This window comes from Sciurus carolinensis, chromosome 17, assembly GCF_902686445.1.
Source record: "Sciurus carolinensis chromosome 17, mSciCar1.2, whole genome shotgun sequence".
In the NCBI taxonomy this organism is placed as follows: Eukaryota; Metazoa; Chordata; class Mammalia; order Rodentia; family Sciuridae; genus Sciurus; species Sciurus carolinensis.
In genome coordinates, this window is record NC_062229.1 from 21420259 (window position 1) to 21447141 (window position 26883).

The 26883-nt window shown below is 57.1% G+C and overlaps 1 protein-coding gene across 5 annotated transcripts; it reads left to right on the forward strand.

The window, feature by feature from the left end:
- The first annotated feature begins 2744 nt into the window (after nt 1–2744).
- Slc27a1 (solute carrier family 27 member 1) lies at nt 2745–25940 on the forward strand. Of its 5 annotated transcripts, none has more exons than XM_047531529.1 (13): nt 2745–3080; nt 4645–4812; nt 14175–14569; nt 14772–14933; nt 15007–15076; nt 15759–15850; nt 15920–16029; nt 20300–20509; nt 21439–21565; nt 21658–21795; nt 21876–22040; nt 22386–22532; nt 24594–25940. In XM_047531529.1, the coding sequence occupies exons 2-13, from the start codon at nt 4646–4648 to the stop codon at nt 24749–24751; spliced, it is 1941 nt and encodes a 646-aa protein (XP_047387485.1). In that variant the 5' UTR covers nt 2745–3080; nt 4645; the 3' UTR covers nt 24752–25940. The 5 variants fall into 5 exon arrangements, with proteins under 5 accessions (XP_047387485.1, XP_047387483.1, XP_047387486.1 ...); XM_047531527.1 differs by having other exon boundaries at nt 2745–2998; XM_047531530.1 differs by lacking the exon at nt 2745–3080 and adding an exon at nt 3660–3720.
- Nucleotides 25941–26883: the final 943 nt, after the last annotated feature.

The following is a 26883-nucleotide window of genomic DNA, read 5'->3' on the forward strand; positions in this document are numbered from 1 at the left end:
CAGCATTTTTATACCCAAGCGACGAAACATCTGAAAGGGAAATGAGGAAAACAACTCCATTTGCAATAGCCTCAAAAAAATAAAATATTTGGGAATCAATCTAACCAAAGAGGTAAAAGATCTCTACAATGAGAACTACAAAACACTGAAGAAAGAAATTAAGGAAGATCTTAGAAGATGGAAAGATCTCCCATGTTCTTGGATAGGCAGAATTAATATTGTCAAAATGGCCATACTACCAGAAGTGCTATACATATTCAATGCAATTCCAATTAAAATCCCAATGACGTACCTTACAGAAATAGAGCAAGCAATCGTGAAATTCATCTGGAAGAATAAGAAACCCAGAATAGCTAAAGCCAACCTTAGCAGGAAGAATGAAACAGGGGGTATCGCAATACCAGAACTTCAACTATACTACAAAGCAATAGTAACAAAAACGGCATGGTATTGGCACCAAAATAGACAGGTATATCAATGGTACAGAATAGAGGACACGGACACAAACCCAAATAAATATACAATTTTCTAATACTAGACAAAGGTGCCAAAAATATGCACTGGAGAAAAGATAGCCTCTTCAACAAATGGTGCTGGGAAAACTGGAAATCCATATGCAAGAGAATGAAACTAAACCCCTATCTCTCACCCTGCACAAAAATCAACTCACAATGGATCAAGGACCTTGAAATCAGACCAGAGACCCTGCATCTTATAGAAGAAAAAGTAGGTCCAAATCTTCAACTTGTTGGCTTAGGATCAGACTTCCTTAGCAGGACTCCCATAGCACAAGAAATAAAAGCAAGAATCAATAACTGGGATAGATTCAAACTAAAAAGCTTTCTCTCAGCAAAGGAAACTATCAGCAATGTGAAGAGAGAGCCTACAGAGTGGGAGAAAATCTTTGCCACTCATACTTCAGATAGAGCACTAATCTCCAGAATGTATAAAGAACTCAAAAAACTCCACACCAGGAATACAAATAACCTAATCAACAAATGGGCTAAGGATATGAACAGACACTTCACAGAAGATGTACAAGCAATCAACAAACATATGAAAAAATGTTCACCATCTTTAGTAATAAGAGAAATGCAAATCAAAACTACCCTAAGATTCCATCTCACCCCAATTAGAATGGCGATTATCAAGAATACAAGTAACAATAGGTGTTGAGGAGGATGTGGGGAAAAAGGTGCACTCATACATTGCTGGTGGGGCTGAAAATTAGTGCAGCCACTCTGGAAAGCAGTGTGGAGACTCCTTAGAAAACTTGGAATGGACCCACCATTTGACCCAGCTATCCCACTCCTCGGCCTATACCCAAAGGACTTAAAATCAGCATACTACAGAGATACAGCCACATCAAAGTTCATAGCTGCTCAATTCACTATAGCTAGATTGTGGAACCAACCTAGATGTCCTTCAATTGATGAATGGATAAAGAAACTGTGGTATATATATACAATGGAATATTACTCAGCTATAAAGAATAATAAAATTATGGCATTTGCAGGCAAATGGATGAAATTGGAGAATATCATGCTAAGTGAGATAAGCCAATCTCAAAAAACCAAAGGACGAATGATCTCGCTGATAAGTGGATGATGATACATAATGGGGGGTGGGAGGCAAGAATGGAGGAAGGAGGGACTGTATAGAGGGGAAAGAGGGGTGGGAGGGGTGGGAGGGAAGGAAAAAATAACAGAATGAATCAAACACCATTACCCTATGTAAATGTATGATTACGCAAATGGTAATTGATAAACAATCTTATCAAATTCATTGTTGGAAATTTGTCCTATTTATAGACAGCATTCTTGGATCTGCTTGACCATTTCAAAGTACTCAATGTCCCACAATTCATGAGCATTATGTCTTTCCACTTATTTATATCTTGTTAATTTCTTTAACATGCTGCTACTCCATGTACAAACAGAAACAACATGTATCCCATTTGTTTACAAAAAAAAAAAAAAAAAAGAATAACCACTCGGAAGAGCCCGGCTCGGTGCAGCAGAGATGGGCCCCCACTAGAGTGTTGAGACCACATTTAGGAAAAAGGGGGATTTCCCAAAGCCTTTTAGGAATCAGGGTGGGGACAGGGGAGCTGTGGGAAGAACTGGATGAGGCTGTGGAGTGTAGGATGCTTGGTTGAGTCTTAGTAAACCTGGTAAAATGGAGGGGTGGAAGGAGAGGGGAGACAGAAAGAGGAAGCAGGTAGGAGAGGGGTGGGGGAGGGGAGGAGGAAGTGGGTAAGAGAAGAGGGAATTGGGAAGGAGGAGGAGAAGGGAGAAGTTTCAGGGGACAGTAATGAGGAGGAGATAAAAAGGAAGGGACAGGAGGGGAGGAGGGACAGCAAGCCCCCAACGTATATTTTCAAATCAATGAATCTCAGCACCAAGCCAGGTGCCCAGCTCTGGTTCAGTCCTCAGTTTCTTTACCTGTAAAGTGGGGGTGATTGCAATAGTGATTCTGGCAGGGCAGGAGATACTGGTCACTACTGATCCCTGGCTTGAGAAAGTAGTGCTGGCCAGGGACTGGCTCTGAGCCGGTGCTCCGGATCTACCTCCTTGCCCCCCATGCCATCCACCCGGGGCTGCTGGCAGAAACCAATAGCAGCTGGGGGTGGGGGTGGGGGCGAGAGCCTGCCCAGCCCTGTCCTCCAAGCGGTGCTGGAAGCAGGCCCTGGCCACCTCCCAAAGACAGCTCTGGGAAGGTCGGCCAAGCAGGGCAGAAAATAAGCAGGGGTGGAGTGGGCAGGGGGGCACAGAAGGGGGAACTTGCTGGGAGGGCCCCAAGGCAGAGGCACGCATGGACACAGCGCAGTCAGACGAGCCAGGAGTCTGCCAGCAACAGAAGCCCCTGAAGGGACCCACCATCTGGAGCTAAGCTGAGGACCCCTGCCTCGGCCTCCCAGTCTCTGCCTGCCTGCTGCCCGAGCTTCTGGGAGCCCACGAAAGAGCGGTGAAGTCCCGGGGTCTGCAAGCGGCTTCAGGTCAGCCACGGAATAGCGTTGGGGGCATCCAGCTCAGCGCTGGCCCGTGTCCGGTCAGGAAAAGGGGTTTGGGGACCGCTAGGTGAGCTCCTGGGACCCTGGGGTGCAAACAGGACTTGCTGGGTCTCTAGGGGGTGTGACTAGGAATGATGAGAACCCGGTGTGTGGATATTGACCTCCCCGGGTTCCAGGAGTGTAACCTTAAGATTTAACTGACGAAGCTTTGGGGTATGGATTTGGGATTAGCTGGGTCCTTGATCCACGTTTGAGACGGAGGCGGGTTAGGACTTAGAAACTTCTGTGGCCCTAGGATGATGGGTTAGTCCTCCTCGGGTCCCTAGAATGCGTGTTTAAGATCGAAGAGGCTTCAGGGCTTGGGCTTGGGGTACGCTGGGGCAAGACTCCAGCGCAGGCGGGCCGGCTGTGAGCTGGGAGTTTCCGGTCCCCCGGGACAACCTCGAATGCCATCTAGGGCTTGGCCTGGCTCGCCCGAGAGCCACGCCCCTGCCTGCGGGACCCACGTGCTTTCTAAGCACGCGGCCGAATGGAGCTGGGCGAGACCTGGTTGCCATGGAGACAGCGGCTAGCCTCGGCTGGCCGTTCTAGCCCCGTGTGTCTCGTTGGCTGTCGTCTCTCTAGCTCGCGGGGGCTCCCTCTATGGTCCCGGTCTCCGGAAGGGGCCAGCCGTCGCTATGCGGGATGAGGGGCTAAAAGCTAGACAGGTGGAAAGAGGAGATTGGGGCGGGGCTTAGGGGCTAAGGGGGCAGGAGTGAGGCGCCCCTCCTGGGGTGGTGACTTAGACAAGGTCTGAGGGTGGGACCGGTGGCCAGAATAGAACCTGGGCCTGGGAAGCTGGCCAGGTCAGAAGCCGGGCGGGGCTCAAGCTGACAGGGAGGGCCGGGGTCCAGTTCACAACCCGAGAGCTTGTGCTAAGGGGCCGGAGCACAGGCCTAACCCAGGGCTGGAGCCCGGCGTAGAGAGGGTGGGGCTCTGCAGGAGACTTGCGTTTGTGGGCGGAGCTAGAGGCTTAACCTGGGGCCCGGGTCGAGAGAGCCACGAGATAGTGGGTAGAGGCGGGATCTGGAGGAAAACCCGGGATCCCAGATGGGCAGGCCGGGGACAGGGCATGGAGGTGAATTCTGGGACAGAGGATAGGGGTAGGTAATGGCCTGGGAACGGGGGCTGGACGAGTGACTAGGAAGGGACTAGGTCTATGGTCGGGAACAAAGTGGCCCAGGCTTTGAGGACTAAATCTTGGGGATGGAGCGTGGGTTTGAGGTCTTGCCTCAATGTCAAGGTATGGGGCGGGGCCTGACAATGACTGACGGTATGGAAATGTTGGGCCCCAGGGAGGATCCCGTTACAATGATTGGCAGGGAGGCGGAGCCCCGGCCTGGGGGTGGTGCCTATCAGGAACAAGCCAACCTTAGGCCTGGGGGCGGAGCCTGACTTGTGAATGCGTTCCCGTTAGACCGAGGAGGGGGCGGAACCTGGCCTGGAGTTCCAGGCTGGGCTGTCCGAGGGCGGAGCTAGGGCCTGGGGGGCGGAGTCCTATCTGGGGGCGGGGCATGGAGGCCGGGGGCGGGGCATGGAGGCCGGAGGCGGGGCCCTAGCGGCCAGCATCCTCAGTGCCCTCCGCTCCCTAGGATGCGGGCTCCGGGTGCAGGCACGGCCTCCCTGGCCTCGCTTGCGCTGCTGTGGCTGCTGGGACTACCGTGGACCTGGAGCGCAGCGGCGGCGTTCGGTGTGTACGTGGGCGGCGGCGGCTGGCGCTTCCTGCGCATCGTCTGCAAGACGGCGAGGCGGGACCTCTTGTGAGTGTGCCTGGGCTGGGCAGGTATGGGGGCGGGGCTGCGCGGCCTGGGCGGATCAAGGAGGTTGCGGGTCCCCGGGAGGTCTGGGAGGACTTTAGAAGCTGGGGGCGGGACCCGGGGTATAAGGGCAGGGCTAGGAGCGGAGCCGGGACTTGAAGGGGTGACTAGTTGGGGGACTCCAGGTCAGGGAACAAATTGTGGGTCTCTGGAGGGAGATGGGTAGGTTCAAAGGCGATTGGGGACTGCTTAGGAGACTTTCGGGGACCCTGGTGGCAACCTTTGGGCCTCTGGGCAGCTAGCTGGTGGAAATCTCTGTAGGACTGTGGTGACTGAGAGACTTATGGGAGCTTGTCAGAGACCCTTATAGGGTCCTGGGGAGTGATAGGGGCTACTCAGTGGTCTCTGGGGGCTGCCTAATCTCTTGAGGTCTGCTTAGGGGTGGGGGAAGAAGGGGCTGCTCCGGGAATCTGTAAAGGGCTCCTCCAAGGACCACTGACAGGCTTCTTTGTGGTTGAGGTGCATTTTGAGAGTTTGGGATCTGTGGGGAACTTTGATGTTGTTCAGGGACTGTGTATGGGGGGTCACTGTATGTTCCAGTGCTTGCTTGGGGGTCTTTGGAGACTGGCTTCTCTGGAGGGATTCCGAGGTCATTCTTGCCCACAGATCCTTGGAGGGCCTTGGGGGTGTCTCTCAGGGGTTTGCTCAGAGAGGCTACTGGGGATCATCCTGGGGCAAAATAGGTATTGCTGGGGGTTCCCATGGAAACAGATTTCAGGAACAGTTCCGTGAGGGTGCAGGTGAGCGCCGCTGTATGCTGGGCTGGCCTTCCCAGGCTCCTGGCAGGAATGTGGACACACTGAGCCAAGGGAGAAGAAAGGTTCATGAGGGGCAGGGATGCGGTGGACCTGGGAAGGGTCCCACTGCAGGCTGACCGGTTCTGACCTTTCTAAAACCAGGCCCTTCTTTTCTACTGTCATGGTCCCACCTTCTCCACTGCCCTTTGGTCTTTTTGACATACAGATCGTCACACACTCTCCTTGTTCCCTCATCCTGTGCAGGAGAAAGACAGCTTTGGCTGGGTGCCCTGGGTCCTGCCAGCCTGGCTCTGCCTGCCCACCACTTGCCAGTCCCTCTGCTCACCTGGTCCCCAAAGCAGCTTGCGTGTCGAGCTCAGGCTGCCTCCTCTGAGTGGAACATTTGGGGCCTCCTTTTGCCTGGTGATACCATAGTACACTCTCAGGGAACCTCTGCTGGATTTTTCTACTTGGTACCCTCTGTGACTTCTCGTTTTAGAATCTAGACCACACTCCTGAGCATGGCTCAAGAGGTACCTGGCCATGTCTCCAACCTCTGCTCCCTGTCCCAGCGCTCTTCCCTGTCCCTTTCTGGCTACATTTGTGTCTTCTGCTTGGTAAACCTGCTCAGCCTGTGTTCCAGCCCCAGGGCCTTTGCCCGTGCTGTTCCCTCTGCCTGATGGCCGTTACTCTCCTCTTCATTTTCTGTTATGTGGTGGCTTAAATGTCACATCCTCAGATGTCCTCAGAGAGCCTTCTCCAAACATTGTGTCTCTATCCCCTCCCCCACATGTCACTCTTTGGCAGAATGACTAACACTCATGAGTGCTCCTGCTGTGCCAGGCCAGGGGATGTGGTAAGCATTTTACAGGCGTGACTTTTTTTTGGGTACTGCAGATTAAACTCAGGGGCACTTGACCACTGAGCCATATCCCCAGCCCTATTTCATATTTTATTTAGAGACAGGGTCTCACTGAGTTGCTTAGGGCCCCACTAAGTTGCTGAGGCTGGCTTTCAACTTGCCATCCTCCTGCCTCAGCCTCCCAATCCTCTGGGATTACAGGCATGCGCCACCGCACCTTCCAGGCATGACTTTATAAGCCCTCCCAACAGCCATGGGAGGTGGCTGCTGTCCCCATCTTAAACATGAGCAGACCGAGGCACATCTTGGCCGTGCAACTTGTCCAGTGTCAAGGGGGACATAGCAGGAGCAGGCCGTGCGGCTGTGAAGCTCCCTTGGATCACCAGCGGATCCATGTCTCCTGCTTCCATGTCTTCTGATGGCCGGTCCCTTTCCCCTCTAGCCTGTGGGCCTGAGGGGCACAGCCCGATCTCGTCTGTCTTGGCGCTGCCGTGGCCCTGCCTGCTCTCAGGCTCGGCTTGCGGCGGGATCCGGCTGTGTCTGCTATGCTGGGGGCCTTCCCTGCCTCCCAGTGCCTCCCACTCCAGCCTGGGGGTATCTACGCCTGGCTCTGTCTCCCCAGAGCCGGGAGCTGGGTCCACCTCACATCCCTGAGGTGGCTTGACCCAGTGGGCTCTGGGAGAGCCGTGAGGATGGCCCACTGACCCCTGCCCTGCTCTTTATGCCCTGGTGTGGTCCCCTTCCGTTCCAGTGCATAGGATGCAGCAAAGTGATTGATGGCCTTTCTGAGGTCAGGAGGAAAGACGCAGCTTCCATCTTGGGTGCCATTTCTTGGATGGCTTGCTCTGCGGGTCGGCAGCTGCCATGTGGTCTGCATGGGCCCATAGGAGCGAGTTTTGATATGGATTGTCTCCAGTGAAACCTTGAGGGGACCAGAGGCCCAGGGGTACCCTGAGCCTGAACCACCCAGTTCAGCTGCTCTCAGATTTTTCCTCCAGTACCAGGGATGGAACCCAGGGGTGCTCTACCACTGAGCCACACCCCAGCCCTTTTTATTTTTTTATTTTGAGACAGGGTCTCACTAAGTGGCTGAGGTTGACCTCAAACTTGTGATCCTCTTGCTTCGGTCTCCTGAACAGCTGAGATTACAGCGTGAGACACCCACCACTCTTGGCTTGCTCCTAGATTTTTTTTTTTTAGATGTTGATGGACCTTTATTTTATTCATTTATTTGTATGTGGTGCTGAGAATCAAACCCAGTGCCTCACACATGCTAGGCAAGCACTCCACCACTGAGCCCCAGCCCCAGCCCTGTACCTAGATTTTTGATCTACTAAATCTGTGATCAATGAATATTGTTTTCTGCTGCTAATTTGGAGTTCATTTGTTATGCAGCAGTAGCTAACTAATGCAGCTCGTCTAATAGCCCTTCCCACGTACCAGGCCTTGTTCTCACAGCCCTTTAAAGAAAGGATGCTTACTAATCCCATTTTTCAGGTGGGCAAACCAAGGCAAAGAGAGGTGAAGCCATTTTCTTGGGGACACACAGCCAGGGAGGGGAACCTGTGCCTGTGGCCACCCTGCTGTGCTGAATTCAGACACTGGGTTCAGAATATACATCGGCACTCTGCCCATTCTCCTGCCCATCCTGAATTTGCTCCATAAAATCTGGTCGCTCTTAACCTTGTTGATGTCTTCATGCACCGGGCCCTGCAACTCAGGAAACAAAGAGCAGAGGGACAAGAAGAGGCCCTGGGAAGGGCCCAGAGCTGGACAGTGGTCTCTTTGTCCACAGGGTGGGGGTGACATGGGCCGTTTCCAGGCGGGCCACCCTGGCATGTGGCTGGAACAAAGCACCGGAATCTACTTCCTGCCTGCGTGGGCATCCTTGAGAGGGACCAAGAGGCAGGGCGAGCACAGCAGGGGACAGGCTGGGTGCACTTGTAACCATTCCTGTCCCTGTGCTTAGCTGAGCGTGACCAGCTGTGGGCTCAGTTCCTGTTTCTAGCTGTGCCATTTCTAGGAGGACCCGGCAGGGCGTGCTCCTCTGGCTGCTCTCCTCACTGGTGGCCCTCTGCCCGTGGCTTTGACACTCATACCCTCATGGGGTCTTTGGGGTACTCTTGTCAAGTTTCTCACAGGAGGACCTCAGAGCAGACATACGGTGGGGGTTAGCGGCTTGGTGGCTGGAGCCCAGGGTCTGGCTGTGGATGCAGTTCTTCCCTTGCTGACCCCTCACGTCCCAGTGCCTTCCATCTGAGGTGGATCCTGGTGTTGTAGTGTCCTTCCAGAAGCATGCATTAGGGCCGGGATGTGGCTCAGCTGGGACAGCGCCTGCCTCACACGCACAAGGGTTCAATCCCTGGCCCACCAAAAAAAAAGAAGCATGCATTAGCGCCTGCTGTGTGCCTCATGGTTCCTGGTATCTGGTGAGCACTTGATAAATGTTCAGTGGTAATTCTGCAGGGGAGCAGAGGGACCCCATAAGCAGGGTTTGGCTCTGGGTTGTTCTGTCCCAACTTGCTGTGTTACCTCAGCCGTGTTAATTCACCTTTCTGAGCCCCAGCTCACCATCATCTGATACACAGGACCCTACTTTGGAGGGGTGCTGGGCACAGTGGCACATGCCTTTAATCCCAGGGATTGGGCGGCTGAGGCAGGAGGATCATGAGTTCAAAGCCAGCCTCAGCAACAGCGAGGTGCTAAGTGCCCCTGAATTTAATCCCTGGTACCAAAAAAAAAAAAGAGTAGCAGTGTTTGGCATACAGTTGATGCTCAGTAAATGCAGAGGATGATCACCTGAGTCATTGTATTAGGAGTGGATGAGCAGTGTTTTTGCTACCGAGGTGACGCCTGTTCATTCTGGCCCTCTGTGGTGATCCTGGGGCTCACCCTGGAACTTAGTGGGGGCTCCGTGGCACAGACCCTGCTTTAGCTCCATCCAGGCCTGCCAGGCTCTGACCACCGGCGGATGAGGAAAGAGTCCGCCTTTAATGTTTCCCATTTTTATTTATTTGTCGTCATGCAGTGGTGTCCCCTCCTCACTCCTTATCCATGGTTTTGCTTTACCTGGCTTTGGTGACCTACAGTGGTCTGAAAATACTAGTAGTTGTCTTGACACTTAAAAGAGGCCACATTCGGGCCAGAGGCGTGGCTCAGTGGTGGAGCAGTTGCCTAGCATGTGCGAGGCCCTGGGTTCCAGCCCCAGCGCCCCCCAACCCTCCACAAAAGAGACCATATTCACATAACCTTTATTACAGTTATACGTTGTTCTGATTTTTCTTTTCTTTTCTTTTGAGGTGCTGGGGAACGAACCCAAGGGTGCTCCACCACTGAACTGTAATCCCGGCCCTTTCAATTTTATTTTGCTTTGAGACAGGGTCTTGCCAAGTTGCCTGACACATGCAGTTTCAGCACAAGGCACCTTCCTGTGGTTAGGGACACTAGACAGCACTTTGGTACTGTGCCTGGGGCTCCTTTTCAACAACAAAGATTACCAGCACGATAACACAGAAATGAAAAGTAGGTGACATCAAGCTGACCATAAAAGGGATGCTTGTGTGCAGGCTGACACCTGAAATAAGGCAGTCTGCCTTCTCTTTTCCACCTCAGCCAGGATCATGCCCATTGGCAACTCAAATTTTTCTCTACTTAGTATGTGTCTGCAAATGATTGGGAAGTCTGTGAGTATGCATTTTAAATAAGGATTTGGAAATAAGGAATCCATGAATAATGAGGATTAATTGTATATCATAATTTGGGTCAGATTGATGATAGGCATTTCCTTGTTTTAACTAAACAGTATTCTAGACTGAGCTGTTGGGGTGGGGGCGTAGCTTAGTCATAGACTATGCTTAGCATGCACGAGGCCCTGGGTTCATTCCCCAGCATAAGGATAAACAAACGAACAAAAAAGCTGAACCATTTAATATACTATGATCACTTTTCATTTCCTGAGCAACCTTATGTTTCCCCTGGGGTTATCAGTTGCCTTTGTATTCGTTAGTTTTCTGTCTTTATCTCCATTTCAAGCCTGAACTCCACAACAGTTGACTCCTGTCATGATATTTAGAACATTAAATAGGCTATTAGTTTCACCTTCCTAGAGAAGTCTCTCTCCTAGCTTCCAGGCTACCCAGGCTGAGATGCTTTCCTTTAGTGCATAATCGTTAGCCTGGGCTTGCTTCCAGCTATCCTCCTGAGAATCTCTTCTCTTGTGGGTTAAACACTCTGTTCCCTGAATCCTTCATCATCCATTTTTTTGGTTTACTTCAAAGAAGCAGATGTTTTGAAGCACATCTTTATTAGTTTTTGGAGAAATCTTGCAAGGAAATTAATTTTTGAGAACCTCCATATATAAAAATGTTTGTATTTCTGTTTCACACTTGACTGATTGTCTGGGTTTAGACTTCTAGGTTGGAAATTATTTCCTTTGATGCTTGAAGTTATTTTTCACACTGTGGTTATTGTTGAGAAGTCTAAAATCCTTTTGGTTCCCAAGCCTTTGTAGTGACCTGATGTTTTTGTTGTTTTGGGTTTTGTTTTGGTTTGGTTTTTGTTTGTTTGTTTTTGGTACCAGGGATTAAACCCAGGGGCCTCAACCACTGAGCCACATTTCTAGCCCTTTTTAATTTTTATTTTGAGACAGGGATTCACTGAGTTGCTTAGGGCCTTCCTAAGTTGCTGAGGCTGGCCTCAAACTTGTGATCCTCCTGCCTCAACCTCCCAAGCTTCTGGGATTACAGGCGTGCACCGCCACACCAGAAGCGCGGAGTTCAGGTGTTGGCAGGGCCTTGTTCCCTCCAGAGTCCCTGAGGAAAGGTCCGTCCTGCCTCTTCTGGCTTGTGGGGGCTCCAGGTGGTCCTTGCCTGTGAACCCATCACTCCAGCCATCCTCACCCGGTGTCCCCTCCCCCGGCCCGTCTTCTTTCCTGCTGCCACTGTCCTCCTCCTCCTCCTCCTCCTCCTCCTCCTCCTCCGCAGTCTTGCCACACAGCCACGCTCACCTGAGCTGCATCTGCACAGACGCCACCATGTCTAAGTGAAGTTGCCTTCTGAGGCTCTGGGTGGGGACGCACAGGCAGGGGTGGCGGGGTTGCACTGGAAGGACCATCCGAGAACCTGCAGACCGGTTTCTTAACGGTCACTGTGCGCCGTGGTGTGTCTGTGATCCCAGCAACTTGGGAGACCAAGGCAGGAGGTCTGCAAGCTCAAGTCCAGCCTGGCCCCAGGAAAGGTGCAGTTGAGCTGAGGTCTGGGGAGGAACCCCGTGGATGCTGAGGGAAGAGTGCTCCAGGCAGCGGCCCCGTCTCTGCAAAGGCCCTGAGGCGGGTGTGTGCTGGCTGCGGTCAGGGGACAGTGAAAAGGCCGACTGGAGGGAGGACTGGGTGAGGGAGACGGGGAGTAGGGGGCTGGGGGCTGATGAGAGAGCGGAAGGAGTGTCTGTCTTCATCACCCTGGGTCTCTGGGTCTTGCAAGGAGCATAGTAGGTGGTCACTGGGGGTGAATGAAAGACTCCCATGTGCATCTCCAGCTGGTTCTTGGGTGGGTGCATTGGATTCCAGGTTCAGGGCTGTGACTGCAGCTGTCTGGCCTCTGTTTACTGAGCATCTATTAAGCTCCTGGGCTGACAGGGATGCAGCCTCCCCGTGCCGTGCTCACAGCACCATGGACCATGGCGGGGGACTGCACAGGAGCTTGGTGGCAGTGGGGAGTGGAGGGAAGAGGTGGGCCCTGAGTCTGGGGCACTTGAGGGACCCCGTGCTGTGAAGGGGCAGCAGCGGCATAATGCAGGGTGAGGCCTCACAGGGTGCCTGCAACTCCCAGGAGGAGGGGGCTGCTGGGAGGAGCCGAGTGAGTGTGCGTGTGTGTGCAAGAGTGTGCGTGTGTACACGTGCGTGGGTGTGCAAGAGTGTGTGCGTGTGTGTACGTGTGTGAGTGTGCGTGTGTGCAAGAGAGTGTGTGTGCATGAGTGTGCGAGAGTGTGCGTGTGTGTGCATGAGTGTGAGAGTGTTGTGGTCCAGTTGCAGAGACCTCAGTGCCCTGCTTCCATCCAGAGGGCAGCTGCAGGAGCCTCCAGGGGTGTTTTAGGTAAGCAGGGAGTCTCGGGAATCAGAACCCTGAACCCCTGCTTTAAAAATCTGCAGTCACTGCCTCTAACGCCCCTACCCCGCCTGTCTCTGTGGCTCCTGCTGGGGTGGCCCTGCCCATCTTGAACCTTTCCTCCCTCTGTCTGACCCACATCTGATTCCCCACTCCCTGGCCTCCACTCTGATCCTCAGATGCGCCTCCTTCCTAGGCCTGTTCCTGCCTCAGGGCCTTTGCACTAGCTGTGCCCCCAGATTCACCCTCAGCTGCTCCACCTGGCCTCACCAGACCCTGCTCCCATGCCACTCACCTCTCAGGAGCCTCCCCCACCCCAGTCCTTGTCACTTTGCACTGTCCCTCGCAACCTTGTCACCACTGTCACTGGAGCTGGCTCATATAGTGACAGTGAGCCTCTGAGGGCGAGAGCTAGTGGGTTTTGTCACCCTGGTGGTCTTTGCTCACTGGCCTGTCCCCAGAATAGTGCCTGGTAGACAGCAGTCCTGGGATAGGCACTGCCTGTGCAGTGGGGAGGGAATGGCGGTGGAGGGAGGGTGGGCGCTGAGGGTCCCCTGAGCTCATTTTTTTTTTTTTTTTTCTTAAACGGCAGACATTCAGTCCCCAGATCCCAAAGTGCGGGAGGCTGGGAAGGAGGCCCAGCCGTTAGTCATTTGCTGTCTGGTCCGCTGCCGTCTCGTGGCGCCCTCTGTGGCGGAGCAGTGCGGTGCACGCACAGGGTCCCAGGGTGTGGCCACCACTGCAGCCCACCAGGGAGGCCCGGGCTGGGGCAGGCCCGGCGGTAGGGGCGGGGATGGACTTGGCAATGATTTTGACGCTCCAGGAGTGGAAGGCAGGTGGCCAGATGAGGCTGGAGCGGGCAGTGGCATCCCCGCTGGCCCCGGGTGAGTCGGGTGGTCAGGGTGCAGTACGGAGCCCATGCCGGCCCCTTGCTGCTCTGAGCCTGTGTCCCTGAGGCCTGGGGACAGGGAGCCAGAGGAGCCAGGAGCCAGGAAACCTCTGATCCCCAAGGTTTTAAGCGGAGAATTTCTAGGTTTCTGGGATCTAAAGTGATTCTTGGTAAAAAGTAAAAAATGTAAAAGGCCACTTCCCGCCAGCTCGAGCCTGGCCGAGGGCAGCTGCGCAGGCCACCTGGTGTTCAGGGAAGGCTTTTTCCACTGGAGGCTCCTGTCCCCGGGGCCTCTTCCCCTTGTGTCCACTAGAGGAGGCAGGGAGCGAGGCCTCCGATCAGACTCCCCCCATTCATTCCCTGCTGTCCCTCCCCTGGGAGGTCCCGGACCGGCTGGGCAGGCGCAGCCCCTCCCTGCCGTCGGACGCACCGCGCTGGACACATCGGCCATTGTGCCTGGTGCCTTGGAGTGACAAGGGCAGACTTTGGCCCCAGCACCCCAGGGCCCTCCAGCAGCTGGGGGGAGGACGTGGGGACCCCAATGCACACCAGATGGCCGGTTGGGAAATGGCCTCTATCCTTGGTCCCCTGAGAGATCCTGCAACCAAATGATTAGCCGTCCACGTCACCCCAGCTCCCCGGATCCCGCGGATGGGGAAGTGGAGGCTCTGGGTGGCTCCCTGCCAGTGACACCGTCTCCTCCGCCCTCCCTGCAGTGGCCTCTCCGTTCTGATCCGCGTGCGCCTGGAGCTGCGGCGGCACCAGCGAGCCGGCCACACCATCCCGTGCATCTTCCAGGCCGTGGTGCGGCGACAGCCTGAGCGCCTAGCCCTGGTGGACGCGGGCAGCGGCGCGTGCTGGACCTTCGCACAGCTGGACACCTACTCCAACGCCGTGGCCAACCTCTTCCACCAGCTGGGCTTTGCACCGGGCGACGTGGTGGCCGTCTTCCTGGAGGGCCGGCCTGAGTTCGTGGGGCTGTGGCTGGGCCTGGCCAAAGCAGGCGTGGTGGCCGCGCTGCTCAACGTCAACCTGCGGCGGGAGCCCCTGGCCTTCTGCCTGGGCACCTCGGGTGCCAAGGCCCTCATCTACGGCGGGGAACTGGCAGCGGGTGAGGCCAGGCGTGGGCATCAGGCGGGCGGGGACCTGGGGCTGCCCCAGGCGGGGAGGCGCTGGGTGCCAGGCCTCAGGAGGGGGCCCTCCGGGACTTGGCCCGGGTGCTGGTCCCGGGCTGGCCACCTGGGTCAGGGAGACTGCACTGGGCTTCAGGAGGGGCCTGTCTGGCCGTGACCTGACGCTCCTGTGGGCCTCAGCGGTGGCTGAGGTGAGCGGGCAGCTGGGGAAGAGCCTTCTCAAGTTCTGCTCTGGAGACTTGGGGCCCGAGGGCATCTTGCCGGACACTCACCTCCTGGACCCGATGCTGAAGGAGGCGTCCACCAACCCCCCAGCACAGTTGCCGGGCAAGGGCATGGATGGTGAGTCAGGGAGGAGCCCTCGCGGCCTGCCGCTGCCCGCGCCCTGCCAGCGCCCAACGCCCGTCTCCTGCAGGTCGGCTCTTCTACATCTACACCTCGGGGACCACCGGGCTGCCCAAGGCTGCCATCGTGGTGCACAGTAGGTGAGGCGGGGCCAGACCAGCCTGACCCCAGCTCCTGTGGGGCCTGCGGGCGTCTTACCCCCAACCAGGTGACACCCACAGGCCATCTCAGGACACCGAGGCCCTCTGTCCATTGTCCTGGGACACCTCTTCCCCACATCCAGCCTGGGACCTGTTCCTCAATTCGTCCAATTTTCTCCATGCCTCCCCAGCTCTGCCCCAACCTGCCCCAGCCCCTGCTCCACCTCCTGCCCCTACCCAGCCTGGCTCGCCTCAGCACTACGGGAGGGTTAAAACCCTAAATCAGACCTTCCCTGCACCTAGCCCCCCTCACTGCCTACCCCGTGGAATAAACCACACCCTTGGTTCTGCCAGCCCTGCCCCTTCCTGGGTATTGTCTGCTACCTCCTCACTCCTCACTCCTTCCTTTTGGCCCCCAGCTCTTCCTCAAACCAGCCCTGCTCCTTCCAGCCTCAGGGTCTTTGCACATGCTGTGCGCGCTGCCTGGACAGCTCCCATAGTCCATCCCCACAGCTCAACTGATCCGGGATCAGGCCAGCACCTCCCCAGACAGTATCCCCCAACCTCCCCAGGGTCGCCTTCAGCCCCCACCCCAGGCTCCAGGCTGAGCAGGAAGCATGCTTGCCCACCCCCACTCCCTGGGGCATGGAGGTCCCAGCCCCTGCCCTCCCGCCCTGCTCAGGTACTACCGCATCGCAGCCTTCGGCCACCACTCCTACAGCATGCGGACGGCTGACGTGCTGTACGACTGCCTGCCCCTGTACCACTCTGCAGGTACGGCCGGGCTGAGGGGCTGGACAGGCGTGGGGGCGGGGGGAGCCTCACCGAGCCCACCCTCTGCAGGGAACATCATGGGCGTGGGGCAGTGCCTCATCTATGGCTTGACCGTCGTCCTCCGCAAGAAATTCTCCGCCAGCCGCTTCTGGGACGACTGCGTCAAGTACAACTGCACGGTCAGGCCCCGCCCCTTCCCATCAGGCCGGCCCCCCGCCCCTCGAGGTTGCGCAGGGTGCCCCCATCTCTCTCCCGGGGTGTCCAGGATGAGCACAGGGAAGCCCGTCAGGGTCTCTGAACCCTTGCTTGTCCAGCCCCTGGCCAAAAGGGCCTCACTGGAATCTTGCAGGCAAAGGCATCCCCCCCATTTTGCAAGTGGGGAAACTGAGGCTTGTAATGCCGCTGGGAGGGGCCCGAGGCGAGTGGACTCCTCAAAGGCTGCCTTCCTGGTGCCCGTACCTCTGGTGGGTCTTCCCTGGAGACTTCCCTTCTGCCTCAGCAGGAGGCAGAGCTGCAGGCATCAGCGGTCCCTGAGGGCCAGCAGGGGCTCGGGGCATGGCCCAGTGATAGCGCATGCGCAAAACAAAGCAAAAAAATAAATGAAAAGCAGCAAGAGGAGGCAGGAGTTAAGACCCGGCTGTTCTCCTTTGGCCTCCAGGCCGAGGGGTTTCTTCCCATGATGGGGGAAATACAGGTGGGGTGCCTCGCCCCAGGAGGGCGTGGGTCCCGAGGTGGGGCAAGGTGGCCGCGCAGGGCAAGGGAGAGTGGTACTTTCAGGGATGCGGGAATGGGAAGTGCCGGCCGACCTTAGGCAGGCTGGGCCCAGAGAGGTGCAGCTCCTGGCCCTGGTCACACAGCTGGGGCGCGGCTCTGCGCAGCCATCCTGGGGAGCACCCCTCCTAGACGGGAGCGCCACTGTGAAGGGCCGCCCATTCCGCATGGGGTGAGGGAGGACTCGGGGAACCCTAACCAGCTTCATGAGATGCAGAGTGGACGCTGTCAAAGAAAGCAGTATGGAGAGTTGCAAATGGCCGCGAATGGGAACAGGAAAGTGGTGGTCCTAGGGTGCCCTGTCACCCTGCCCCAGGGGCAGGGGAGCCCCGCGCTGCCCTTGCGCCTCGCCACACCCTGTTGCCCCGTAGCAGCTGGTTCCTGTGAAGACGTCCCAGTAGAGCCTCAGAAAGCTAAGGACCTGAGAGGATTTTTGAGGTGAAATTCCTATAACGGAAAACTTGCATTAGCGGCAGTGAGAGGCGGCCAGGCCCTGGCGCCAAGAGAAAAAAGGAAAGCCGCGCAGCTCGTGCGTTCACAGTGCTGTCCGGCCCCAGGACGTGTCCGGCATGCTAGGAGGAGAGGGTCCCCTGAGCCGCTCCCCGCCCCTCCAGGGCAACCACCAGGCAACCGCCAGCCTCGCCTCCTGCCTGTGGATCTGACCCCGCAGACGTTCCTGTCGCAGAACTGTGCACCGGCTTTCGCCTGATGAAGACTGTTTTTTTGGGGGTGCTGGGATGGAACCCAGGGCCTCGGGCATGCTGGGCAAGGGCCCTGCCAGTGAGCCACACCCCAGCCCAAGGACTCCTTAAAACATAGCCTCAGCACCCAAGGTCACAACCACATAGCGACAGTGACCTCAGGAATCTGGCAGTGGCCCAACCCAATCCCAACCTACCAGGTTGAGTCTGTTTGAAGGGATTGGTGCGGAGACAGCCTGGCCGCGCTGGCTGGAGGAAGGACCTTGGTCTGGACCCGCGTTCTCTCCTTATCCTCTTTGCTGAAGAACAGGGATGTCCTGGGACGCCTTCCCAGTCTGGACGTTGCTGGAGTGTCCCTCAGCATGTCCCTTTGTCACCAGCCTGTCGTGTACACTGGGACTTGGGTGCAGCACACTGGTGCTCGGCCAGGCTCTGTTGACCTTTGGGGCTGGGTCACTCTGTGAGGCGGGCTGTCCTGTGTCCCCAGGCCATCTAGCAGCCTCCTTGGCCTGGGACCTCTAGGTGCCAGTGGCGATACCCCCAGGATCCCTGTGGCTGGGGACCTCCAGCCTAAACGCTTGAGCAGCTTCCTGGGCAGCGTGTCCTCAGGCTGGCAGGCCCAGGTGCTGCCTTTGTCATGACGTGCCACGTGGCTCTGGGCACCGTGCGCAGCCTCCCAACCCTTCAAAGCCAGGCTGTCGGCTTCTGAAGGAAGCAGAGTTTTTGTGTCATAGAAAAGGTCTGTGGCAGCCATCGAGGGCTCCAGAGGGCACTGTGGGCGGGATCTTCGGAGGCCAGAAGGCCCCGGGGACAGGACGCGCACGTGGACCCCGGAACCCGCCTCACGGCTGGAGCACAAGGGCGCTGCTCGCTGCTGGTTTATTTGCAGCCATGCGTACAGGCCCCGGGCCTGGCGGGAGGCAGAGCCCGCTCTCCTCAGCGGCACAGAAAGAGGCAAGCGTGTGCCCCAACACACAGAAAGAGGCAAGCATGTGCCCCAACACACCTTCACCCTCAGGGCCAGGCGAGCCGTGCTGTCTCCCCACTTGACCTGTGTACACTCAGGGCGCAAGGTCGCCCGGCACGGGAGTCCCAGCTACTGTTCGAGGTCAGTGGCCTCTTCCTGACTCCTGTCCAGGTGCAGTGCTGCAGACTGGAGGTCACCACGCGGAGGCCCAGTGCCTGCTTCTCTGACTGACCCAGAGTCTATCTGCAGGTCCAGGCCAGAAGTAACGATCGGCTGTCTGCTCTTGCTGTGTGGTTGTGGCTTCAGCTGAAAGGGAGCTAAGAGCTGAGGGCTGCTCTGATCACCTGGTGAAAGGTTGGAGGGCAGCTGTGAATTTAGGTGGGACTTGGTCAGTTGAAAGCAAGCAAAATCGTAACCCCAAATCTAAGTTAGAATGGGTTTCTCAGAGAAAGGGAATTATGTACTCATAGAAATGGAGAGGCCACACAGGGACAGCTTCAGGCACAGCTTGATCCAGGAGGGCCTCCATCTCTCTCCAGTTCTTGTTTCCAGCTTTTCTCTTGGCTTCCTGAATGTTCAACTTCTACCCCATCCCTTCTCTAGGAGGGTCCTGGGCAACTCCAGGAGGGAAAGAATTACTCTTCCAACTTTCCATCAAAAGTCCCAGCACTGGGCTGGGGATATAGCTCCATTGGTAGAGTGCTTGCCTCTCATGCACAACGCCCTGGGTTCAATCCCCAGCACTGCAAAAAAAAGTCCCAGTGCTGATTCTCATTGGCTCAGCTCTGGTCATGTGCCTGTCCTTAGGCCAGTCATAGTGGCCCAGGTTGGGAGATGGAGGGTGCAGCCTGTGTTCCCTGTTCTCCACTGCAGACCAGTGTTCTAGTCTGGGAACCCAGGGAGAGAACCCCTCCATGGGACTGTGGTCTGCGTCAGCAGCCAGTGATCTTGGTGGCACTGTGTCCCCTCTCTGGGCCTTGGTGCCTTCATGTCCAGGCTGTGCGTGGCAGGTGGTGTGTGCTCGGTATGTTCGCATATTCATCGGACAGTGAGTACATACCTACAGGGAATGCCTCGCAGTGGTGGGGGAGCTGCTTCAGGCAGCAAGTAGTGTGTGCAAAGTCCCTGAGGTAGAGACTCAAGCCACAGACCTGAAGGAGCTCTGGAGACATCAGGAGAGGCAGGACCAGATGGAGTTGTCACAAGCTGGTGGCATACTTGATTCTGTGTCTGGAGTTGCTGAGAGCACGTTTGCAGCTGCTGTGACCAGCCTGGAGGTCAGTCCCCAGCAGCAGCTGCTTCCTTTGGACTCTGGCGAGCATGCCTGGTTCAGACCTAATTCTGCCATTCTCCAGCTATATGACCTTGGTCCAGTTTCCCCTCAGTGAGCCTCAGTTTCTCTATCTGTAAAATGGGGAGAGCAGTCATTGAAAAGGTGGCCCCAAGGTAACTCCAGGGCACCTGGACATCCGGGAAGTGAGCTCAGTAAACCCAGTGGGGGTGGACGAGGTGAGACAGGGAGGGAAGGGCCCTGAAGGGGGCGGCCAGTGAGCAGGGGATTCATGGCCACCTGGGATTCAGTCCCTTGTCCCCCAGCATGGTGGTTCCACCCCAGGGATGTCCCTGTGGGCACCCCCGGCTCAGCCAACAGAGGCTGGGGGCGGCATCAGGTGCGGGGCCTTTGGGCTGAGGGTTGCCCTATGAGGTGCCAAACCTCCAGCAGGCCCTCCGGCGTGTGCGGGCTAAGGCTCCGAATGGGGATTCGCAGTCCCCACAAAGCTGTGGGGTGGGAGGACAGAGGGACCACCAGAGGTGTGGGCGATGCCACCGGTGGACAGAAGCAGTGTCCCAGGCGGTGACTGAGGATGTGATTTGATGTCCCGCTGTCATCTCCCGAGGCCGTCTCGCGCACTCACTGGGTTGGCTCCCAGGCTGGGGAGGTCTGGTGGTGTCCCTGCGCGGGTCCCGGCTTGGGGCTGTGCCCCGCCCAGCCTCGGTTCGCGCCCCCAGGTGGTGCAGTACATCGGTGAGATCTGCCGCTACCTGCTGAAGCAGCCGGCGCGCGAGGCCGAGGGGCGGCACCGCGTGCGCCTGGCGGTGGGCAACGGGCTGCGGCCCGCCATCTGGGAGGAGTTCACGCAGCGCTTCCGCGTGCGGCAGATCGGCGAGTTCTACGGGGCCACCGAGTGCAACTGCAGCATCGCCAACATGGACGGCAAGGTGTGCGCGCCGGGCGCGCGGGTGTGGCACCGGGACTTCTGGGTTCCCCGAAGCACCACGAGGATCAATGAGAGGCAGGCATAGACCCTGCTCCTCTGTGTCCAATTAGTGCTGTGACTGTCACACCAAGTGGGAAGGGTGTGCCCCCGGGGGAGTGCCTCAGCCTGTCTGAGCCTTCCTCTCTGTGTGACGCCCCAGGGAGAGCAGGGCTCTGGGGATTCAAGGCAGGGTTGGGGTGCAGCTCCTCTTTTAGGCAAGTCACTTGGGGCTCTGGGGCTTTGTTTTCCTCCTCTGTGGATGGGGCGACAGCTACTGAGTGTGTCGTCACCCACAATATCACAGCATGAGCTGAGCGCAGAGCTGCCAGGTAGTGGCTCTCTGCAAATAGACACGATTAGCAACCTGATTACGTCCGTCCCGCTCTCGCATGCCCCGCCCCTTCCTCCTTTGGCCCCACCCCCAGGTCAGGAACACCCTGATAACCTTGATTAAACGAGGTCCTCGCGGTGCTAGTCTGTCTAGTGGCCAGCCCTGGAGAGCAGGCGGCACTGCCCAGCCGCGCAGTCGCCTTGAACAAGCACCGCTGCTCACAGGACTGAGCCAGGCAGGGCCGTGGGCATTGCAGCTGGGATTCCTGGGCCAACGCAGGTGTCCACTTCCTGCTGACCTGGAGGGTCTTATGGCCTGGGATGTGACCTCTAGCCAGGTCCCCTCATGAGACTGCAAGGCAGGACGGGAAGGTGACAGGAGGAGGCATGAGCTCGGGGACAGGATGCCGCCCTTACCCCCAGGATTTTGCAGAGGTCCCAGAGCTGAGCTGACATTAGTGGCGTTCATTCCCAGCCCTGGGGCAGGGGAGGCAAAGTGTCACAGGGGAAGCTCCCCTGCCACGCCTGGGCCGCTGGCTGACCCGGTTCACCCCATCCCAGGTTGGTTCCTGTGGCTTCAGCAGCCGCATCCTGACTCACGTGTACCCCATCCAGCTGGTGAAGGTCAACGAGGACACAATGGAGCTGCTGCGGGACGCACAGGGCCTGTGCATCCCCTGCCAGCCGGGTGAGCAGGTCCCCCATCCCCAGCGCCCCCTGGGGAGCTGGGTCTCCAGCGCCTGCCCACCCTGCTCAGCCTGAGTTTGGCCTCCTCCCCAGGGGAGCCTGGCCTGCTGGTGGGCCAGATCAACCAGCAGGACCCTCTGCGCCGCTTCGATGGCTACGTCAGCGAGAGCGCCACTAGCAAGAAGATTGCCCACAGTGTCTTCCGCAAGGGTGACAGTGCCTACCTCTCAGGTGCACAGCCTCCTGGGGCCTGGGGCTGGCTGTGGGGATGGGGAGCCAGGGTCCAACCTCTCCCCTCCGCCCTCTGCCAGGTGATGTGCTGGTGATGGACGAGCTTGGCTACATGTACTTCCGGGACCGCAGCGGGGACACCTTCCGCTGGCGAGGGGAGAATGTTTCCACCACCGAAGTGGAAGGTGTGCTGAGTCGCCTGCTGGGCCAGACAGACGTGGCGGTGTACGGAGTGGCTGTGCCAGGCAAGCTGGGGTTCAGGGTGTGGTTCTGGGGTGTGGAAGCCCCCGGAAGCCCAGCAAAAGGGAACTTAAGGTTGGATGCCCTTGGGCAGTGCACCACCTGCACAAGTGTACCTGGCGGACCAGGTGGGAGCACTGGATCCGGAGTCCATGCACATGCATGATGTTGTCATCCAGAAGATGGGATCATGACAGTGTCCTTTCTGAGGGTGGGGGGGGTGGAGTAAGAGCTTTGTAAAATGTTCATTGCTTCAGCAAATGTCATCCCAGGTGGGGAAGGACGGGAGATTAGAGACTGGGGGCTGCCTGGCAGTGGTGGGGGGTTCTTAGCTGAACCTTTGTCTCCAGGAGTGGAGGGAAAAGCGGGCATGGCAGCCATTGCAGACCCCCATGGGCAGCTGGACCCCAACTCCATGTACCAGGAGCTGCAGAAAGTGCTGGCACCCTACGCCCGGCCCATCTTCTTGCGCCTCCTGCCTCAGGTGGACACCACAGGTGCGCGCCACCCACTGGGGATGGCTTAGCGACCTTCGCTCACCTGCCCTGAGTCAGGCCCCGCACCCTCCTGCGCGCCCTCCTGGTTTTATTGATGTGGCCGTTCATTTCCGTTCCCCACACCCACCCCACGGGGCATGCTGAGGTGGGTGCGTGTTCTCGTTTTCTAGGGGGCTCCAGTCAGCACCTTGTACCTCTCAGGCCGCTTTCTCTGTGAATGACCTGTTGGTGGTTTCACCAATTCTGTGTTGCCCATGTCATTTTCTGCCTGCCTGCCTGCCTTCCTTCCTTCCACACTGGCAGTGAACCCAGGGCCTCACACATGCCAGGCAAGCACTGCACCACTGAGCCACATCCCCAGCACATTTTTTTTTTTTCCATTTTGAGATGGTCTCACTACATTGCTGAAGCTGGCCTCGAACTTACGATCCTCCTACCTCAGCCTCGTGAGTTGCTGAGGTTACAGGCATGCACCACCAAGCCTACCTTCATTTTCTTTTTGATTGGTAGCAATTCCTTATAATAATTTAGGTGTGTTTTCTTTAGTTGTTGGTGTATGTTGTATTTTTATTTCTCTTAATTGTGATAAATAGCAAATATTTACATAATGCTTGCTGTGTGCCAAGAATTGTACACATCTCTAATCATTTAACTCTGTGGAGTAAGTGCTGCCATCAACCCTATTTGTCAGATAAAGAAACAGGCACAGAGAGGCCAAGAAATCTGCCTGAGGTCACCCAGCCAGCGAGTGGCAGAGCCAGGGTTTGAATGTATGTCTCATTCTGCTTGTGTCTTTGTTCTGAGATCTATCTAACTATCATCTATCATTTATCTATCAATCATCTGTCATCTATCGTTTATCTATCTGTCATCTACCTATCATCTATCTAGCTACCTATTTATCTCTATCTATCTATCTATCTATCTATCTGTCTACATCTCTCTTTCTCTCTCTCTCTGGGGATGGAACTCAGGGCCTCAGTCATGCTAGACAACTGCTCTAAAACTGAGCTATGACCACAGAAACCTGCACTATATTTTTTAAGGATTTGTCCTCTTGCAAAACGCACACTGGCCTTCTGCTTCTCTGTCCCCTCCTCATGTCCTTGCGATGACACCAGGAGGCCCCAACCCTGTCACCACCCCCATGGTCACCACAGCCAACTGGGGGTGCCCAGGAGCAGAAGTGAGGGACTGTCGATGGATATTTGGCAAAACCTGATGGCCCTGAGCAGCCGCCCATGTGCCTTCCCACCAGCGCTGGGAATTGTCCTGTCCGTTTTTTTTAATCTGCTTTTTTAGTATTGTGGTTCAGTTGCGGGCGGACACAGTACCTTTGTTCTGTTTTTACGCGGTGCCGAGGTTGGAACCAGCGCCTCGCGTGCCCGGCGAGCCGCCACCGCTGAGCGCGGCCCCGCCCCCTCCGGTTCCTGAAGTTTCTTTCCAGCCCAGCGGAGGCGGTTCCGGGATCCCTGTGGATACCAACCTTGGGAGGCGCTCTCGCCCCTTCTCCGAAAGGGGGTAGTGATTGCACAGAACCCGCAACGTCCTCCCACAGACTTTCGTCACGTCTGGGTGACAGACGCCCACTGCAGCGGGAGCCCTGTGCACCTAGCTGTGATGAGCGTTGCTCAGGGAGTCGTGACAAAAAGTCTGCACGTGTTGGGCAGGCGCAGGCGTTCTTACAGTCTCCTTGCGACCATTCAGCTGCCCTCGTGATGCCAGTACAGTGCAGCCTTGGCTGAGGCGCGAACGCATGGGCGGGGCGTGTGCCAATAAAACTTTATTGACAGAAACAGGTGGTGGGCCAGGGTTGGCCCCGGGGCACAGGCTGCTGAGCTCCAGCCCTCTTGTGACAGCCACAGCACTGCCTCAGGTGGGGTCGGACAGGCCAGGGCACGGCAGTGTCGTTTCTGTCTGGCTGGGATGGGGTGACCAGGGAGCCCTCCTGGAGGAGCTGGTGTGAGCCACCAGGCGGAACAGGGCAGGCCAGGCGGGAAAGGGTGCTGCAGCCCAGGCCCCCAGGTACCGCCCCTCCCAGTGACCTCCCCTCCCCCGCAGGCACCTTCAAGATCCAGAAGACGCGGCTGCAGCGCGAGGGCTTCGACCCTCGCCAGACCTCGGACCGGCTCTTCTTCTTGGACCTGAAGCAAGGCCACTACCTGCCCCTGGACGAGGGCGTCTACACCCGCATCTGCTCGGGCGCCTTCGCCCTCTGAGGTCCTCCCCCTCTGAGGTCCTCCCCCTCTGAGGTCCTCCCGGCCCGCCAGAGGCCCCTGGGGGTCTGGTGGGCAGAGAGGCGCCACCGGACAGCCCTGCTCCCGGGCTGCTCCTCCTGCCCACCCCCCTGCCCGGCTGCACCCGGAGGGCCGTCCTGGTGCCAAGAAACTGGAGCCTCCTCCCGCTGCCTGTGTCCGCCTGCCGCCTCCTACTGCCACGGCCCCTCCGCGGGCACCTCGGCACCCTCCCCCTCCCTCCCTCCGTCCTGCCCAGGGAGGAGCAGATGTTTCCTGGGGGCTCTCTAGCTCTCCTGGCTCTTCCCTGTCCGTGTCCCTGGACCCAGAGTGGGGCTCCCCTCCTCGCTGTGCCTTACGGAGCCCAGCCCAGGCCTCCCTCTGCCGCTGGGCTGCAGGCTCCGAGCAGGACCCTCGCTGCTGGATGCGGGGCAGGGGCGTCTGCTGGCCCACCGGGTGCCTGGGGGACCTCGGTCAGGGACTCTGGCCTGCCCCCGCCCCACCCCGTCAGCGAACTCTCGCCTGGTCTGGGCCGATTGCCTTTTGCACTTTCCCATCCCTTACGGGGCTCCCTGTTCCCATTCCCCTCCTGACGCCCTGGAAGCTTCCAGAATGAACTGTGACCACTTGGATGTTGCCCCTGCTGGCCCCTGTCCAGATGTCTCTGCTCAGGTGTCTCCGCAGAGCTCCTGCTGAGGGGTCTGACGGCTGCCCGGGAGGCCACCAGCCACCTGCTTCCTGTCCTTGGCAGAGGCCCCTGTGTCCCCACTCTGGTTGCTGTGGCAGGACCCGTGGAGTGGCAGCGATGGTGTCAGGGAGTCTCCTGCCTGGGGGTGGCACCTGAGAGGGCCTCAGGTACTCCAGCAGCCGCTCCTTGGGGTCCCCAGAGATTTTGCAAGTGATGTTTCAGACCTGGCATTGGTGGTGACATCTACAAGCCCCCAGGACAGCCCACACGTCCCTTCATTCTCATGGATGGCTCATCTTGGACCCACGTGCCAGCCTGGCTGCAGTGGCACCCAGACGCACATGTGACCTCCTGCCGCAGCACCGTCTGCCCCTGAGCGGCAGGGGCAGTAGTGAGTCCCCGCTCTGCCTCTGGCAGCCCTACACTGGGGCTTTGTGTCCTAGTCGATTTTAAGGATTTTTAGAAATAAACCTGCAGAGCATCTGGCACCTGCTGGAAACCCAGTCGCTCCTTGTCCACCTTCACCCACATGCCGCAGAACCTGGCGGATCCAACGATCTGGGTCAGAGGAAGGGGGCTTATGATGGTCAGGAGAAACGGGACTCACCTGGTTTATCTCAGGCCAATATCAAAGATACCAGGCAGGTTCCTGGTGCTACTGGAGCCAGGGTCTCGTTGTAAAGCTCCACATCACACTTCAGTGGTTTCGTTTATGGTATGCTAAGAAACTGGTGAGAACAGACCCAGGTTACTGAGGGAGAGTCACACAGTTAGACTCAAGATGCCTGTGATAAGGTCTCGCAGAATCCTTACCAAAACAAACAAACAAAAGTTGGTTTTTTGTTATTACAATGAAATACCTGAGGCATGTGACATTATAAAGGAAAGAGGTTTCTTTGGTTCACAGTTTTGGAGGCTGAAAGTCCAACAGCACAGTGCAAGTCCTGTGAGGACCTGTCTTGGCTGCACCCTGTCACAGCAGGAGCACGTCTGTCTCTGTGTCTGTCTCTGTGTCTGTCTCCCTCTTACAAAACCATCAGGACTCCCTTGTGGGGCTCCACCCTGATGACCCAACAGAATCCAAGCATTTCCCAAAGACCCCATCTCTAAACTCCAGGAACGGGTGCAGGGAATGTTTGCCATGGGTACCTGATAAGGAAGTGTCCCAGCGGACATTTTTCTTGTCCCAAAGCCTGTGAGAGTCTCTAGGTGGGTGAGAAAATAACCCTGAGGATTAGGCTCAAGCTTTGTTTTTTGTTTTTGTTTTTGTTTTTGGGGGGTGGGGTACCAGGGATTGAACTCAGGGACACTCGACCACTGAGCCACCTCCCCAGCCCTATTTTGTATTTTATTTAGAGACAGGGTCTCACTGAGTGCCTTAGGGCCTCACTGTTGCTGAGGCTGACTTTAAACTCACAATCCTCCTGCC

Excerpts from the sequence above, each read along its gene's own strand:
- Slc27a1 (XM_047531529.1), top strand. The coding sequence starts at position 4,646 with ATGCGGGCTCCGGGTGCAGGCACGGCCTCCCTGGCCTCGCTTGCGCTG. Across the intron at positions 16,030-20,299 it reads GCGTCAAGTACAACTGCACG|GTGGTGCAGTACATCGGTGA; the intron begins GTCAGGCCCCGC and ends TCGCGCCCCCAG. Across the intron at positions 20,510-21,438 it reads TCGCCAACATGGACGGCAAG|GTTGGTTCCTGTGGCTTCAG; the intron begins GTGTGCGCGCCG and ends ACCCCATCCCAG.